This window comes from Myotis daubentonii, chromosome 5 (assembly GCF_963259705.1).
Source record: "Myotis daubentonii chromosome 5, mMyoDau2.1, whole genome shotgun sequence".
NCBI lineage: Eukaryota > Metazoa > Chordata > Mammalia > Chiroptera > Vespertilionidae > Myotis > Myotis daubentonii.
Window position 1 is genome coordinate 76725280 of NC_081844.1, and position 17461 is coordinate 76742740.

The 17461-nt window shown below is 36.3% G+C and overlaps 1 protein-coding gene across 4 annotated transcripts in view; it reads right to left on the reverse strand.

Moving 5' to 3' along the window:
- KIF3A (kinesin family member 3A) overlaps positions 1-17461 on the reverse strand; it is a 46185-nt gene that overhangs the window by 16791 nt on the left and 11933 nt on the right. For 2 of the 4 annotated variants that reach the window (XM_059698356.1, XM_059698354.1), the window contains exons 6-9: positions 9528-9667; positions 8932-9129; positions 8206-8380; positions 2710-2815 (exon numbers count right to left, since the gene is read on the reverse strand). In XM_059698356.1, the coding sequence (XP_059554339.1) occupies positions 2710-2815; positions 8206-8380; positions 8932-9129; positions 9528-9667 (619 nt within the window). Of the gene's footprint in view, positions 1-112; positions 185-2709; positions 2816-8205; positions 8381-8931; positions 9130-9527; positions 9668-17461 lie in introns of all 4 variants that reach the window. The other 2 variants (XM_059698357.1, XM_059698355.1) reach the window with 2 other exon arrangements.

Sequence of the window (17461 nt, forward strand, 5' to 3'; positions counted from 1 at the left end):
CAACATGTATTCTTTAGGTCATGACAGGGAGCAGTGCAGCATTCCTCAAATGAAGCCCACGGGTTATGAAAAAGCCAAAGCTCCGTTAGAGAACTTAAGAGCTACCACTCACTAGGCAAGAACTTATCCAGAGGTTTCTCTATGACAGAACATGTGGAGTCTGAACTACTGCTGCTGCTACTGCCTGGAAGACAAAGAAATGAGCCCAACGGGAACCAAAGAAAAAGGAAACAAGAAAAGGAATACATACACAGAAAAATCCAGTTCCAGAGAGAGAATTGTAAAAGACAATCAAGCTTTGTATTAAAGAACCAAAACTTACTTTCCCTCAAAACCAGTCTTGGGAGTCTAGCCAATATGCTCTACTATCAAAGCCATGCAGAATTAGAAACTGTATTCCTTTAAGCATCTACTGTGGGCAAACCCCACTATTCACCTAAAACACAGTAATTCAGAGGGTTGGAATGACAAGAATAAAAAAATCAGTAAGTCATTTGGTGACATTTAAGTTTATTTAAACTAGTTAGGTTGATAAGTTAAAGGAACTGAGTTTTAAGATCTGAAGTCATGCATAATTAAACTTATAAAATGATAAATTGCCTTACATTATAGACAGGTTGGTTTGTCTCCAATTTCACTCATTCTCCTTTAAAACATCACACTATTAGATATAGATATAATTATGTATGTTTTAAGGTTTCATGGTCAAACTTTAAAAAGCTCACTGAACATTTTAAAATTTCTGCCGAAACCGGTTTGGCTCAGTGGATAGAGCGTCGGCCTGCGGACTGAAAGGTCCCAGGTTCGATTCCGGCCAAGGGCATGTACCTGGGTTGCGGGCACATCCCCAGTAGGAGATGTGCAGGAGGCAGCTGATCGATGTTTCTCTCTCATCGATGTTTCTAACTCTCTATCTCTCTCCCTTCTTCTCTGTAAAAAATCAATAAAATATTTTTTAAAAAAAATAAAATTTCTAAGCCTGAAAGGAAGGTATTTTACTATTAAATATTTTTTTGCTATTTAAAAATTTATTTTATTTTATTTTTTTAATATATTTTATTGATTTTTTTACAGAGAGGAAGGGAGAGAGATAGAGAGTTAGAAACATCGATGAGAGATAAACATCGATCAGCTGCCTCCTGCACATCTCCTACTGGGGATGTGCCCGCAACCCAGGTACATGCCCTTGGCCGGAATCGAACCTGGGACCTTTCAGTCCGCAGGCCGACGCTCTATCCACTGAGCCAAACCGGTTTCGGCTAAAATTTTATTTTTAATAAATCTATTATCTGCTTTAGCTTTGAATAATTTATTTTGTGAAAAACAGGGATGGCCTGGTCAGTGGGGCTCAGTTGTTTGAGCCCTGTCTTGTGCACCAAAAGGTCCTGGTTCAATTCCCTGTCAGGGTACATGCCCAGGTTGCAGGTTCAATTACTGGTCGGTAGATGTTAGGGAGGCAAGGGATTCACATTTCTGTCTCACACAGATGTTTCTCTGTTTCTTTCTCTCTCTCTCTCTCTCTCTCTCTCTCTCTCTCTCTCTCTCTCTCTCTCTCAAATCAATAAATAAGAAATAGGTATGCACACAAAAGTGATTCTCTAAGTCAGGGTTTGGCAAACATTTTCTGTAAAGGTACAGATAATAAGTGTTTAGATTGTGAGAGCCATACAGTCCCATGTGAAAGCAGCCAGTCATAGACAACATATAAACAAATTAAGCATGGCTGTTTAACAAAATTTCATTTACAAAAACATGTGGTAGGCTGAATTTGGCCAGCAGACTATATTTTGCCAACTCCTGCTCTAAATCATGCTTTTCCTGTCTTTTGAAGTTATAAAATCTTTATCATTTGTGAATTCTGGAGTCCTGATCAAGCAGTAACGGGTTTATTTTCAGCAAGATCATTTATTTTTCAATGTTAAGTTTACTTTAATGACCCCCATCTCCTAAAGGGTGGGTGCAGGCAGCTAGGCAATGGCAAAAGATGTGCACTTGAACATCTTGCCCTGATTACGATAATTTTAATAAGACAAGCAAAATATGCACCAGCTTGAAAACAATGACCCATGTTAATGGAAGAGAGTTCCAAAATAAATAAACATTTACGGTAAAAAAATTTTTAATGTAGACCATTTAACATGTCTCTCTCTTTTGCATGTTATCCATATCTTTATCACAATAAACAATGTTAATTTGTTCTTAGCAATAAATGGCACATAACAGAGTGAGAATGAAAGTACATTTTATAAAGAAAAAATCAAATTGAAAAATTAGAATCCTTATACAAATTTATTAAAAAATTCAATGACTTCGAAAGCCTAATTATACTTGAGAAAAACTCCACATTATCCTAAGTTCCTAAAAAGTTTAGGTTCATAACGTACATAAAAGTCCCCATATAAAATTGAAACCTTACATGAAATTATAAAATGGTATAAAATAGTATATCCACTATCACTGACTTACAATTCTAAATTTTAAAATAAAAACAGAACATATGGTATTCTAATTCAGTTATAAACAGAGAAGTACAGGAGGAAAAATAATACAGAAAATAATAATAAAAAGTTAACCAGGTATATGTCATACTTCCTGTTTGACTTGCTACCGTAACTAAAAATGGCAAAATAAAAGGCATGCACTCAACTTCCTTGAGAATGTTAAGCAATCATTAAGTAGCAATCTAAGGTAATTTCTAGAACTAAAAAGAACTTACCTCTTCTTTTTTTCCTTTTCTCTCCATCTTCTCCAACCTCACCCTCTTCATCATCATCTTCTTCTGACCCACTGATATCAGAGCCTGATATTTCTTCCCCTTGAATACAAATTTATTACAATGATTTTTATTCTGCACCAGGTCATTGGCTATATAGAAAATCCCTACATCACTTATTCCATTAAGTTTTTGTTGCTCTAAACAAACCTTGCATTAAAATTCCTAAACAGCATATCAGATATGCTAACTTCAGAAACAGATATGATATACACACAGACTTTATTTTTAAATTTCCTAAAGAGAAATTAAATTCTTATCCATTTAAATAATAAATTACAGCTCTAAATATATATAAAATTACATGTTACAATTATTTCAGTCTTTTAAAAATGTGATCACTTTGAGGGAGCATTTTCTCTTCAGTTTTCTGTTTAAGATTTTAAATAATTCACTCAACCTGCATATTTCTTAAGAGCCATAAACTATCATCTAACATAGTGATTCCACTTTTAGAACTACATCACAATAAATATTTCAAAAGGACTCATTTGTACAAAGATTTTGTTAACTTAAAAAACCCCAAAAATCAAATAAAAGGGAATAATCAAACTAATATTAATGAAGGTCAGTACTATATTACAGTCAAAATAGTTATTTAAAAATACCACTATCCATATATGAAATGTCTAAGAAAACAAAAGTAATTGGAAGAAAAAGTAAAATATACACTAATCACAATAATATAATACTTGAACCTGTAAATAAAGGATGGAAAGAGATCACAGAGTCTTTGGAGAAGGAATTCATTAAAAAATATTTTGGCCCTAGCTGGTTTGGTTCACTGGATAGAGCGCCGGCCTGGGGATTGAAGGGTCCCAGGTTCGATTCTGGTCAAGGGCTTGTACCTTGGTTGCAGGTACATTCCCAGTAGGGGATGTGCAGGAGGCAGCTGATCGATGCTTCTCTCTCATTGATGTTTCTAACTCTCTATCCCTCTCCCTTCCTCTCTGTAAAAAATCAATGAAATATGTATTTTTTATAAAAATGTTTTGTTCTTTGGGCCCAGAAACAATGGCACCTCAGTAGCAATGAACACACCTAATACTAAAATTTTGGTTTCTAAATACCATTCTCCAATGAAAGGACCCAGGGAGAAATAGCTGATTTTTAGGCTGGGATAGAGAAAATACAAAATGAGCGCAAAACACCTGTGGTGCCAGAAAATAAGGAAGTGCTTAAGTAAACAAAAAAACTAATGGGAGCATACTGAAATGATATAGGAACAACTCTGTAGGAGTTCCTAATGGCCAAAGCTGGAACAATTTGAGCAATAAGATATATATTATTACTGTATCATAAACCACAAATATCCATACTGACATCCTATATAATAAAGAGGTAATATGCAAATGGTCAGCAGGAGGGGAGAGCTACAGGAGGGCGATGCAGCAGGCAAAGAGCAGCAGTGGGCAGGGCAGCCAGCTGAGGCAAGCAGCAGCGAGCTACTCTCGCACAGATTCGTGCACAGGGCCACTAGCATATAAATCACTGAATAAATAGCGAAGGAGAAGGGAGCGCTCTTCCATACAACAGAATTCCAAACACTAAACATCAGAAGAAATGATGGAAAGAGAGTCACCAATGACCAAATGCCACAGAGTTACTCTTTCAGGCAAGAACTCTTGATGGATGCTAAAATCAGTGGGAGAAAGTGTAAGAATCAGGAGCTTCGTATAGTCTCAAAGTGGCTCCCCACAGATGCATATTAGTTATAAAGGAGAAAATAAAGTAAGTAATAGATTTATAGTATAGAAACCTTGCAGAATAATTATCAGAGAACTACTGACAAACCCAAATTGAGGAACATTTTACAAATATATGACCAGTACTTTTCGAAAGTGTTAAGAGCATGAAAGACAAAAAGAGACTGAGGAACTGGAGACTGGATGAAATTAAAAAGACAACTAAATGCACAGTGTGATCCTAGATTAGATACTAGACTAGAGAAAAAGGGCATGAGAGGGAAAACTGTCAAAATTTAAATAAGATCTTCACATAAATGACTATTTTAAAATGAAATAAAACTGTTTTACTGGTAGGGCCTAAAAAATTTTAAGATCTTTAGATTAGTTAAGTTTGTATCAATGTAAATTACCTTGTTTCATTAACTGTTCTATGATTATGTAAGACTAGAGGCCAGGTGGATGGATTCATGCACATTGAAATTAATTAGAAGAAATATTTTAGAGGATAGGGAGGTTACTAGGAGACTGGCCTGCTGGGGAGGAACCAAGGGAGGGCTCTAGGACGTGTGAAGCAAGCTAACCTACCGGTTGGAGCGCCTGCCCCCTGGTGGTCAGTGCGTGTCATAGCGACTGGTCGAATGAGCGGTCGGACACTTAGCATATTAGGCTTTTATTATACAGGATATTAACATCAGGGAAGCTGGGTGATGGGTATTTGGAACTTTCACTATATTTGCAAGTTTTCTATAAGTCTAAAATTATTTCAAAATAAAAAGTTAAAAAAATAATTTTTAAATATTTTTGCCTACTTTTTATTGTTGTTATGATCAATTCTATTAACCAGATTATAAAACTCTGTCAACTCTTCTACAAAAACAAATGTCCTAGGAGTATAAATAAAATGAAATGTGTTAAAAATAAAATTAGCATTTCCATATGATCCAGCAATTCCAATTCTGGGTGTATGCCCAAAAGAATTGAAATCAGGACTTGAACAGGTATTTGTATACCCACATTCATAACAGCATTATCCACAACAGTCAAAAGTCAGAAGCCACCCAGTGCCCATTGACAGATAAACGAATAAACAAAATGTGGAATAGCCCTAGCCGGTGAAGCTCAGATGGTTGAGCATATTTCCATGCACCAAAAGGTCTCCAGTTTGATTCCCAGTCAGGGCACATGCCCAGGTTTCGGGTTTGACCCCAGGTTGGGGTGCATACAGAAGGCAACTGATCAATGTTTCTCTCACATCAATGTTTCTCCCTCTCCCTTAAAAAAAAAATTAAAACATTTTTTTTAAATGTGGTATATACATACAACAGAATATTATTCAGCCTTAAAAAGGAAGGAAATTCTGATACATGTTACAATATGGATGAACCTTGAGGATTCGTGCTAAATAAAATAAGCCTGACACAAAAGGACACATATTATGATTTTACTTATATGAGGTACCTAGAATAGTCAATTCAGAGATAGAAAGTAAAATAGTGGCTACCAGGTGCTGAGGGAGAAAAGGTGATGGGGAGTTAGTGTTTAATGGGGACAGAGTTTCATTTTGGGATGACTATAAAGTTAGAGATGGATGATGGTAATGGTTGCAGAACAATGTGAACTTATTTAATATACTTAAAAATAGTTAAAATGGTAAATTTTATGTTATGTATATTTTACCACAATAAATAAATGTAAATAAAGATAAGTCAGCAAAATAAAGATATACTCAACATTAACAAATCTAAGAAATTTAAAAATTTTAAAATATACTGACTATAAATACCACCTAGTGGTCACACTTAAAACACCAAATTTCATTATCCTAAGAGGCAGGTCAATTACAACTGCTTTTCCTCAATAATCTCACTCAAGTGTACTGAATCAGCACCTTCTCCAAACATTTGTGATATTGGCATCTCTTGATTTCACATCTGATCTAACCAGTCTTCCCACAGACTGAAAAGAGGCAGTTTCAAAGCCCTCTGGTGTACCTGGTATGCAAAGGAGCCCTATGCCAATTGGTGCTTGGCATGAAGGTACAGGAAGTCACTGGGCACTTAGAGATGGTAAATTTCTCAACCGCATGAATAAGGTCTTCAAACTAGCTAACCTTCTAATATTATCGTTAGGAGCCGAAACCGGTTTGGCTCAGTGGATAGAGCGTCGGCCTGCGGACTGAAGGGTCCCGGGTTCGATTCCGGTCAAGGGCATGTGCCTGGGTTGCGGGCACTTCCCCAGTGGGGGATGTTCAGGAGGCAGCTGATCGATGTTTCTCTCTCATCGATGTTTCTAACTCTCTATCTCTCTCCCTTCTCTCTGTAAAAAATCAATAAAATATATTTTAAAAAAATAATAATATTATCGTTAGGAAAGAATTTACAAAAGAGAACCTCATGTTCAAATTTAAGTATGAAAGCTATGTGAAGACTATGCAGTGAATTTTACTTATAGTAAACTTGGTGATAGCTTTCTGTACTTCAAACAACAGTGACTAATATCTATCACAAGGAACTCTGGTCATAGTCATCTAAATATATGGTATAGAGAGCCACAGCAGAGGCTGAGGCGGTCCCTGGGAAGGTGAGGCACGCTCTTCCCGCCTCACCTCTGCTCCGTCGAGGCCTTCGGGTGGGTGACCCTGCCCCGGCGCCTGCTGAGCCCTGGCACCCAGGACCCAGGGCCGAGGTGCTCTATGGGCGGGAAGGGCCCGAAAGGACAGCGCCTAAGAGCGTGGATGGGCACCTTGGGCTCGATGAAATTCTATGATCTTGCTTATTTCTATCTTGGGAAGTCCTTCCCAATGTCTACCCAAGATCTGTACTGCTGACGCACCAGTTCTCTGACCCTTGGCTTGACCTGACTGATTTGAAAGGTTTTAAAGCCCTTGGAGAAGTGAACTGTGGGGGCCTCCAAGCTGCTGGCTCCCAGCCCTAGATGGGGCAGGAAAGGACTGACCCCCACAGCTGTGCGTCGGACTCCTGGTTTCTGGCAGCCCTTCACTGTACCCTTTCCCGGGCACAGCTCCCCACACCCCAGGAAGGAAGGAACTGGCCTTGATCAGGCACCTACTTGCCTGTACCAAAAAGGAGAACCTGTTTCACCAGTTGGTCTGGGTTTCCTCTAAGAAGCCTTCCTGGATTGACTGAAAGATGAGGCTAAATTCTACTAAGTTGACTGCCTCCTCCAAGAAGCCTTTGAGGGGGATGGAAGTGGGGAGACCCCAGCCTCCAGCCCGCACAGCCCACTGCACCCAGAGCCCCTGGGATAATACTGGGCTTCGCCCTTGCTCCCGTCCCATCCCATCCCGGTTCCTCCTGTGTCGTCTGAGCTAAGATTCCTCTGAGATGGAAGTCCCACCTCCTGTCTAATAAAGACTCTTGACTACTGAACAAAAATAAATAAATAAATAAATATATGGTAGAATTTGCTCTTATACAGAGACAAATAAAAATTAATTATTTAATAAGTGGTCATATAAAATCTACAAAAGGTCATTGGGATTAAGATAGAGGTTTAAATTAAGTAAAGTTTTTAAATCACATAACAAACATTATATACATTTACTTGAGCTTACTTAATATGAAAATGCTAAAGTATGTATCAAGTGAGCAAGCAGAAATATTCCTTTAAATATCAATGTTAGAGGTGCAAAGAATTTTTAATAGGTGGTTTTTATTAGTACACTTAGTGGTAAAGCAACATATTTTTAGCCAACATTAAGATTAACATTTGGGGGAAAGTTACCTTCCTCAAGCTTTTTTTTCAGTTCTTCTATTTCTTTCTGAAATTGACGAAGTAAAGCATCCTTTGGATCTTCATTAATTCTAGCTTTATTTTTAATATTCTTAGCACGGTTAGCGTACCGTAATGTACTAATAGTTTCATCATAATTGTAATCTGCTGGCCCAATATTTGCACACTGTTGAATTAGGAATACAAAACAAAACATTGTAACACCTGATACAGTTAAAATTAATACCATTACGAAGATAACTAAAATAATTTCTAAGCATACTTCTACTCTCATCTTCTTGAAAAAGAGAATAAGACCCTAGCTGGTTTGGCTCAGTGGATAGAATGTCAGCCTGTGGACTGAAGGGTCCCAGATTCGATTCCTGTCAGGGGCACATGCCTGGGTTGCAGGCTTGATCCCCAGTAGGGGATGTGCAGTAGGCAGCCAATCAATGATTCTCTCTCATCATTGATGTTTCTATCTCTCTTTCCCTCTCCCTTCTTCTCTGAAATCAATAAGATATATTTTAAAAAAGAAAGAGAAAGTATAACCACACGTATTTCCAAGTAACACAGTATGGGCTTGTATACATGGTATACTAGAAAAAGAATAACAACAAAATCAAATAAAGTAAAAAAATCAATAGTTTAAAAAATGTTATGTATATCTATTATAGGGATAAACAGGAATCTAAAAGTTGCCTGATGATAACTATAATATTATCAATTAAGTCTTACCATCATGGTCTTTGAATTTCCTCCTAAGGAATCCTGAAGAAGACGAGTCAATTTAGAATTACGATAAGGCACATGAGTGCTTTTTCCATCAACCAAGGCAGAAATTACATTACCAAGGGTGGAAAGCGAAAGATTGATTTTTGTAGCTTCCTTGAGGCGCTGTCCAGTAGCTCCAGTTTTTGCCTGTCTTTCTGAACCCTAGCAATAAACAGACACAGAAATAAAGCTAAAATAAAAAATACAGAATATTGTTTCTAAAGCTTAATAAAAAGTAATTTAAAGGGAAAGAAATCTGATATAGTATCTGGAATTCACATCAGAATAATACCGGAAGAGAAGTGGGGAATGGTAGAGATGAAACAGGACTGGCCATGAACCAGTAATTGTTGAAGTGGGTGATGGTTACATGGAAGATCATTACATTATTCTATCTACTTTTGTACAGGTTCGAAATATTCCATAGTAAACAAAACACATACACAAGTTAACAACTGAAAAATCATATATAAATCACACCTTTTCACTTGAATTTTTATTTATTTATAAAATAAAAAAATTACAAGAGTTATTCTTTAAAGTAGTAGCCTATTACTTACCGCAAGATCTACAAGATGGAGCTTCCCCATCCTGACGTGCATGTTACCATCAACGCCTTTTTCACTGCATTCTATGGTAATTGTAAAGATGGCATGGGAACGGGAACTATGCTCATTCATATTAGTTGCACCAACAGAACCTTGAATAAAGGAAGGAAATTCTTAAAAAGTATAATAACAGGGAGTACCTTTAAAAATTAACTATCCAAAATGGTTTATAAAACTTACTTTTACCAGAGCCAAAAATCAAACAGCCTGGCTAAACCATAAAAGCATAGATGTGTTTAGCCATTATTAGCAGTTTCTGACAATTTATGTTGATAACAAAATAATTTGTAGTATTTCTTATACTAAAGAGGTAATTTTAGGACAAAGTAATTAATTTTAACCCGAAGTATTACTGGCTACAAAAATAACTAATTTACATAAAAATACATGGTAAATAATTCAAAAAAATATTGCTGTTTCAGCTATCTCTAAAAAAATATTATGTTCTGCGAATCTAAATCACAGAAATACTTGTATACTTGCATTAGATGATGCCAGGATATTCGGCGCAGCATTTCACAACAGCAAGAGATCAGAAACAACCACAGGACAGTGGTTAATCCATTACAGACTAGTCATAATATGGAGTTAAAAAAATAAGGTAGCCCTAGCCAGTTTGGCTCAGTGGATAGAGCATCAGCCTGCGGACCAAAGGGTCCCAGGTTCGATTCTGGTCAAGGGCACATGCCTACATTGTGGACTTGATCCCTAGGAGGGGGCATGTAGGAAGCAGCCAATCAATGATTCTCTCTCATTATTGATGTTTCTATGTCTCTTTCCCTCTCCCTTCCTCTCTGAAATCAATAAAAATATATATATTTTTTAAAAAGGTATAACATGAAAAGATATCCATAACATATGGCTGGGAAACAAAAAGAGAGGAATACAGTGGGGCCTTGACTTACGAGTGTCCCGACTAACAAGTTTTTTTGAGATATGAGCCGTCTCTCGGCCCATTTCTTGCTTTGAGTTGCAAGCTCAAAAAAATTCGGGTTACGAGCCAGCTTCAAATACCCCACCGCTAGTTGGCGCAGCGAACATCACAGTGATTTGACATACAAGTAATTTGAGTTATGAGCTCCGTCACAGTACGAATTAAACTCGTAAGTCAAGGCCCCACTGTATATAGTATAATTCCTCTTCTATAAAACAAAAGCATCCATTCCAAGTATTGTGTGGGTATAAATATTTTACATGAATATATTCTGTAAACAAAGAAAAAGGTGGTGTTTTGTTTTTTATAATACACATGTATTATTTTTTCCCTTAAATTCCTAAGTATTTTAAAAGCATTAGGTTAATTTTACCCAATTTCAAAATTATCTTCCTACTATATATTCATGCAGAATTTATCCACACAAGCTTTGATTTTAGAATTTAAACATTAAAATATAAACATTATTAATTATTAACATGGCTGTACTGAAGTCAGATAACTGGAATGTAAATTGCACTAATACAAAAAATGAAAGCCTAGCGCAGCCTGCGTGGCTCAGTGGTTGAGTGTCAACCTATGAACCAGGATGTCACAGTTGGATTCCCGGTCAGGACACATGCTCAGGTTGCGGGTTCGATCTCCACTGTGGGGCGTGCAAGAGGCAGCCGATCAATGGTTCTCTCTCATCATTGGTGTTTCTCTCTCTCTGTCTCTCCCTCTCCCTTCCTCTCTGAAATCAATAAAAATGTATCTTTTTTAAAAAGAAAAAAAAGTAAAGCCTAAATAAGTCAGTCAGCGAAAGACAAATATCATATGATTTCACTTATATGTGGAATCTAAAGAACAAAATAAATGAACAAACAAAATTGAAACTGGCTCAGATACAGAGAGCAGACTGGTGGCTGCCAGAGGGAGGGGAGTGGGAGACTGGGAGAAAGATGTGAAGGAATTAAATACAAATTGCTAGTTACAAAATAGTCACAGGGATGTACAGCATAGGGAATATAGTCAATAATATTGTGATAACTATGTATGTGCCAGTTGGGTACTGGAAATATGGGGGGGTGGGGCAAAGGGGAGAACTATGTAAAGTATATGATTGTCTAACCACTGCGCTGTACAACTGGAAACCAATATATAATACTGAAAGTAAACTGTGATTGAAAAAAAGAAAAAGTAAAGTCTGTCAAAAGAAGGTAAAGAAAAAATTAGGGGGGAAAAAAGCGAAGACTTGTGACTTCATACTACATTTTTCTATTTTCTTTTAAATCAAATTATGAATTTCTTCAAAAAATATAGAGAACTGAAAACCCTCCCTGGAATTAGCTACAACAATCAAGATTTATCTATAAGACTGCGAACAAAGACCACTAGGGGGTGCACCAAGGAAGCATAACAAAATGCGGAGACAAAGAAACAGGACAAAATTGTCAATGGAAGATATAGAGTTCAGAACCACACTTTTAAGGTCTCTCAAGAACTGTTTAGAAGCTGCCGATAAACTTAATGAGATCTACACGAAAACTAATAAGACCCTCGATCTTATATTGGGGAACCAACTAGAAATTAAGCACACACGGACTGAAATAACGAATATTATACAGACGCCCGACAGCAGACCAGAGGAGCGCAAGAATCAAGTCAATGATTTGAAATGCGAGGAAGCAAAAAACATCCAACCGGAAAAGCAAAATGAAAAAAGAATCCAAAAATGCGAGGATAGTGTAAGGAGCCTCTGGGACAGCTTCAAGCGTACCAACATCAGAATTATAGGGGTGCCAGAAGATGAGAGAGAGCAAGATATTGAAAGCCTATTTGAAGAAATAATGACAGAAAACTTCCCCCACCTGGTGAAAGAAATGGACTTACAGGTCCAAGAAGCGCGGAGAACCCCAAACAAAAGGAATCCAAAGAGGACCACACCAAGACACATCATAATTAAAATGCCAAGAGCAAAAGATAAAGAGAGAATCTTAAAAACAGCAAGAGAAAGAAACTCAGTTACCTACAAGGGAATACCCATACGACTGTCAGCTGATTTCTCAACAGAAACTTTGCAGGCCAGAAGGGAGTGGCAAGAAATATTCAAAGTGATGAATACCAAGAACCTACAACCAAGATTACTTTATCCAGCAAAGCTATCATTCAGAATTGAAGGTCAGATAAAGAGCTTCACAGATAAGGAAAAGCTAAAGGAGTTCATCACCACCAAACCAGGATTATATGAAATGCTGAAAGGTATCCTTTAAGAAGAGGAAGAGGAAGAAAAAGGTAAAGGTACAAATTATGAACAACAAATATGCATCTATCAACAAGTGAATCTAAGAATCAAGTGAATAAATAATCTGATGAACAGAATGAACTGTTGATTATAATAGAATCAGGGACATAGAAAGGGAATGGACTGACTATTCTTGCGGGGGAAAGGGGTGTGGGAGATGTGGGAAGAGACTGGACAAAAATCGTGCACCTATGGATGAGGACAGTGGGTGGGGAGTGAGGGCGGAGGGTGGGGCGGGAACTGGGAGGAGGGGAGTTATGGGGGGGAAAAAAAAAGAGGAACAAATGTAATAATCTGAACAATAAAGATTTAATTTAAAAAAAAAAAAAGAAAAAAAAATAAAAATATAGAGAACTATTAAACCTTGATTTTGCTGTTCCCTTATTGAGAGATACTAGTATTTGGAATGGTTCCCCACTTTAGGTCCTCATAAGGAACACAAAATGAGCGTCTCTGAGCAGATACCTCTCTCTCTCTTTAGTATTATTTCCATGGGATGTATTTTCCAAACTGGAATTACCAGGTCAAAGAGTAGAAATCATTTTATAGCTATGTGGTATCAAATCACACTATAGCAGTATTTTCCAATTTGGATGAAGAGAGAACATGTAATTTGAAAAAATCTTATTAATACCTATTGTTTTTACAATATAAGTAAAACAAGCTATTTATGATTGTAATTTTTCTGCATATCTGGTTATAAAAACCAAGAAATGCAACAGACATGCTGTTAAATGTGACCTATGTTGAGCTTTACAATCCCTGGGAGAGAAGAGCTTGCAGCAGAGAAGTAGGCTCAATGCTCCAAACAGTGACATATCATAACGGAAATAAAACAAAAAACATTTCCATAGCTTTAATTTTTATCCAGTATTTATTTGGAATAAAAAATTTGTTTTTATGCTTTTCAAGAGGATATGAAAAAATGTATCCTATAAATATGCCTGCATGTGTATAAACTCATGTATATGTAAGAATATTTAATGCAGTATTGCTCAGAACAAAAGATTGAAAACAACCCAAAAGTCCATCAGTAAAAGATTAGATAAATTATGTAGATTCATGCAATGAAATACATCATTCTTTTAAAAATGCTTATATAGGTACTAGAGCCCCAATGCTCGAATTGGTGCACGGGTGGGGTCCAGCTGGCCTGCCCCATTCGGGCCTATTGGGCTGGGCTGGCAGGGGAAGGAGCCTCGGACGGTTGGCGGGGCTGGCCCCGCCCCCTGGTCAAACTCCCAGTTGAGCGGACAATTTCCATATTAGCCTTTTATTATATAGGATAAGTATGTGTTAATGTGAAATGATCTCTAAGATAATATTGTTTTTTTGTTTGTTTGTTTGTTTTTGTTTTTCTCTTTATTTATTTATTTTTTTTATTATTAGTTAAGGTATTACAAATGTGTCCTCATCCCCCCCATTAACCCCCAACCTCCCCACACACACACAAACTCATGCTCCCATCCCCCCGTTGTCCATGTCCATTGGTTTGGCTTATATACATGTATACAAGTCCTTCTGTTGATCTCTTCCCCTTACCCCCGCCCTCCCCTACTTTCCTTCTGGGGATTGATAGCCTGATCTCTGTTTCTCAGTCTTTGGGTCTGTCCCTTTTCATCAGTCTATGTTGTTCTCTATAATCCACAAATGAGTGAGATCATGTGGTATTTATAAGATAATATTGTTAAGTGAATAAAGTAAGAGGACAAGCTCTCTTTAAAAACACACAGACTACATCAGAAAGGGTACATTAGAAACTAACAGAAGTTGCCACCAGGAATGGGAACCAGGTGACTGAGACACAAGGGTAGGAGAGAGACTTGTTTTTCAATGAATACTTTTGTGCCTTTTGAATTTTACCCTATATGTATGAATTACCTATTCAAAAATATAATTTTTAAGAAAAGGAATTTGGTGTAAAGGCTGAAAACACTGCTCTACAAAAATATTAACCAATTTACAAGGATGCCCACATGTAAATATACTGAAATAATTTAAATTTGCATTTTAGTTGCTAGGCAGGCTGTTTGTGAGATGACTGACTTATTTTCTTAAGTATAAAATTAACTATTTCTATACTATGACCATCTGTAAAAAATGGAACTAAGTTTATATTTGTATTGATTCTTTTATTTATTTATAATAGCGTCTTTTATTGTCCCATATTCCTCTTCTGCTATTTCCCTCTTGATAGTTATTTTACTATATTTCAATATGATAAAGTTTATATTTTTATGTTGGAACTTTTGTGCTAAACATTTGAACTAAATATTCAATTCTTGAACTCTATTTATTAAGAGTATTTTCCTCTCTGCTATTTTAGGTTTTCAAATCCCTTTATCTTTATTTCATTTTATTAAATTAATTCTCAGGTACTTAATGGGAGCTTTTGGTCACTACTATAAATGAAATCTTATGTTAAAAATTTTTAAAATTAAATAAGCAGTACATGAACATATTCCTGGGACAAAAAATTTTAAAGTATATTTTTAAAAAGCAATGAAAGCTCCCAACATCCATTTTTCCAATCTTACTTCCCCTTTCCTAAAAGTAACCCCTATTAAATGTCCTTTCATTTCTATTTTACATGCACACATGTGAACATACAGACACACACACATACACACACACACTATCCAAACACATAGTTTAATAATTTGGCTTTTTTACAAATATATTAATGGGATGATGTAGTAATACTATTCTGAAATTTGCTGTTCACTTAATAATACATATATCTTGAAAATATTCCAGGTCTCTACAAGGAGATTAAACTCATTGTGATTTTTCTCAGAGCTTCATTATAGTCTACAGTATTTTTGTACCATAATTTATATAACCAATGTTTTGTTTATAGTTATTTAGATTGTGTCAAACTTTTTATCACAAATAATGTCTCAATAGAAATTTGTTATACTTAAATATATTTTTCTAGAATATATATCTAGAATTAGAAACACTATGTCAAAAGAAATGCATTTTTTAAAATTTCAACAGTTACTGTTATACTGCCCTTCAAAAAATCGTACTATTTTATAATCTCATCACCAGTACAGCCTCACCAACCTGTATAACCCTTCATCCAAACTGATGGGTAAAATATCTCCCACTGTTGTTTTAATATGCATTTTCCTAATTATTTGTGAAGTTGCTACCAAGTAAGTGCTCAGTAAATGTTACCAAATATTAACATCCTTTCACATGCTTATTGCTGTGTACAGTTCTGTGAATAACATATTTGTACATATCGTTTGCTCATTTTCCTGTTAAAATTTGGTCTTTTTCTACGACTTGGTTTTTAAGAATGCAATTGATTTTTTAAAAATATTTTTATTGATTTCGGAGAATAAGGGATAGGGAGAGAAAATCAGAAACATCAATGATGGGAGAGAATCATTGATCGGCTGTCCCCTGTACACCCCACACTGGGGATTGAGCCGGCAATCCAGGCATGTGCCCTGAGCGGGAATCAACCATGACCTCCTGGTTCATAGGCTGACATTCAACCACTGAGCCATGCTGGCTGGGCTGCAACTGATTTTTTAAATATTTGTTTAAGCCGAAACCGGTTTGGCTCAGTGGATAGAGCGTCGGCTTGCAGACTGAAAGGTCCCAGGTTCGATTCCGGTCAAGGGCATGTACCTTGGTTGCGGGCACATCCCCAGTGGGGAGTGTGCAGGAGGCAGCTGGTCGATGTTTCTCTCTCATCGATATTTCTAACTCTCTATCCCTCTCCCTTCCTCTCTGTAAAAAATCAATAAAATATATTAAAAAATAAAATAAAATAAAATAAAAAATATTTGTTTAATTTCCTTGATTTTTAGTCTAGTCATAAAAAACTTTGAAACGTGTTTACTTCCTATGTTCTAATCTTTCATCTCTAATCTCTAATTGCTATTAGCAACATCACTAGTATGAGGCCTGGGGCATCTGTGTATTAAATATTGCTAAAGTTCTTTATTATTTAGACAAAACCTGAAACAATTACTAAAAAAAATACCACTTTGGTTCGATTTCTGGTGAAAACATATGCCAGAGTTGGGCCCGATCCCCAGTGTGGGGCACGCAGGAGGCAGCTGATCAATGATTCTCTCTCATCTTTGATGTTTCTATCTCTCTCTCCCACTCCCTTCCTCTCTGAAATGAATAAAAATATACATTTTTAAAATACCACTTTAATTTTGTTTTGCTTTTCCTGTCAATAAAAGGGTGGCAGTATAATGCCTGGCTATACTGATTCATGGTTAGATTAAAATATTCATTCTGCCACTTATTAAGTAGTATATAACCTTGGACAAGCTATTTAAAGTAAGTCTTGGTTTCCTCAATCATAAAATAGGAATTTAATACTGTCATAGTCTACTGTGAAGATTAAAAGAGACCATTCTAATAAATCACTTAGAACAAGCACTTCCTACATTATAAGTGCTCAATAAATGTTACCAAATATTACTGTAGCTAACAAATAAACAGCTATATAAAATATAGCACTAGTACTAAGAAACAAAATTTTGGTCAGCACAGAAAGTAATTTGTGATATCTTTCATCCATATGTGCTCTCTACCTAGTAAATAATCAAAGAGAAAGGATTTTCAAGAAACTTAAAAATCCAGTCTTTGTGGAACAAAGTGTCACACCAGTTTTTGCTTCTAAACCAGCCTACT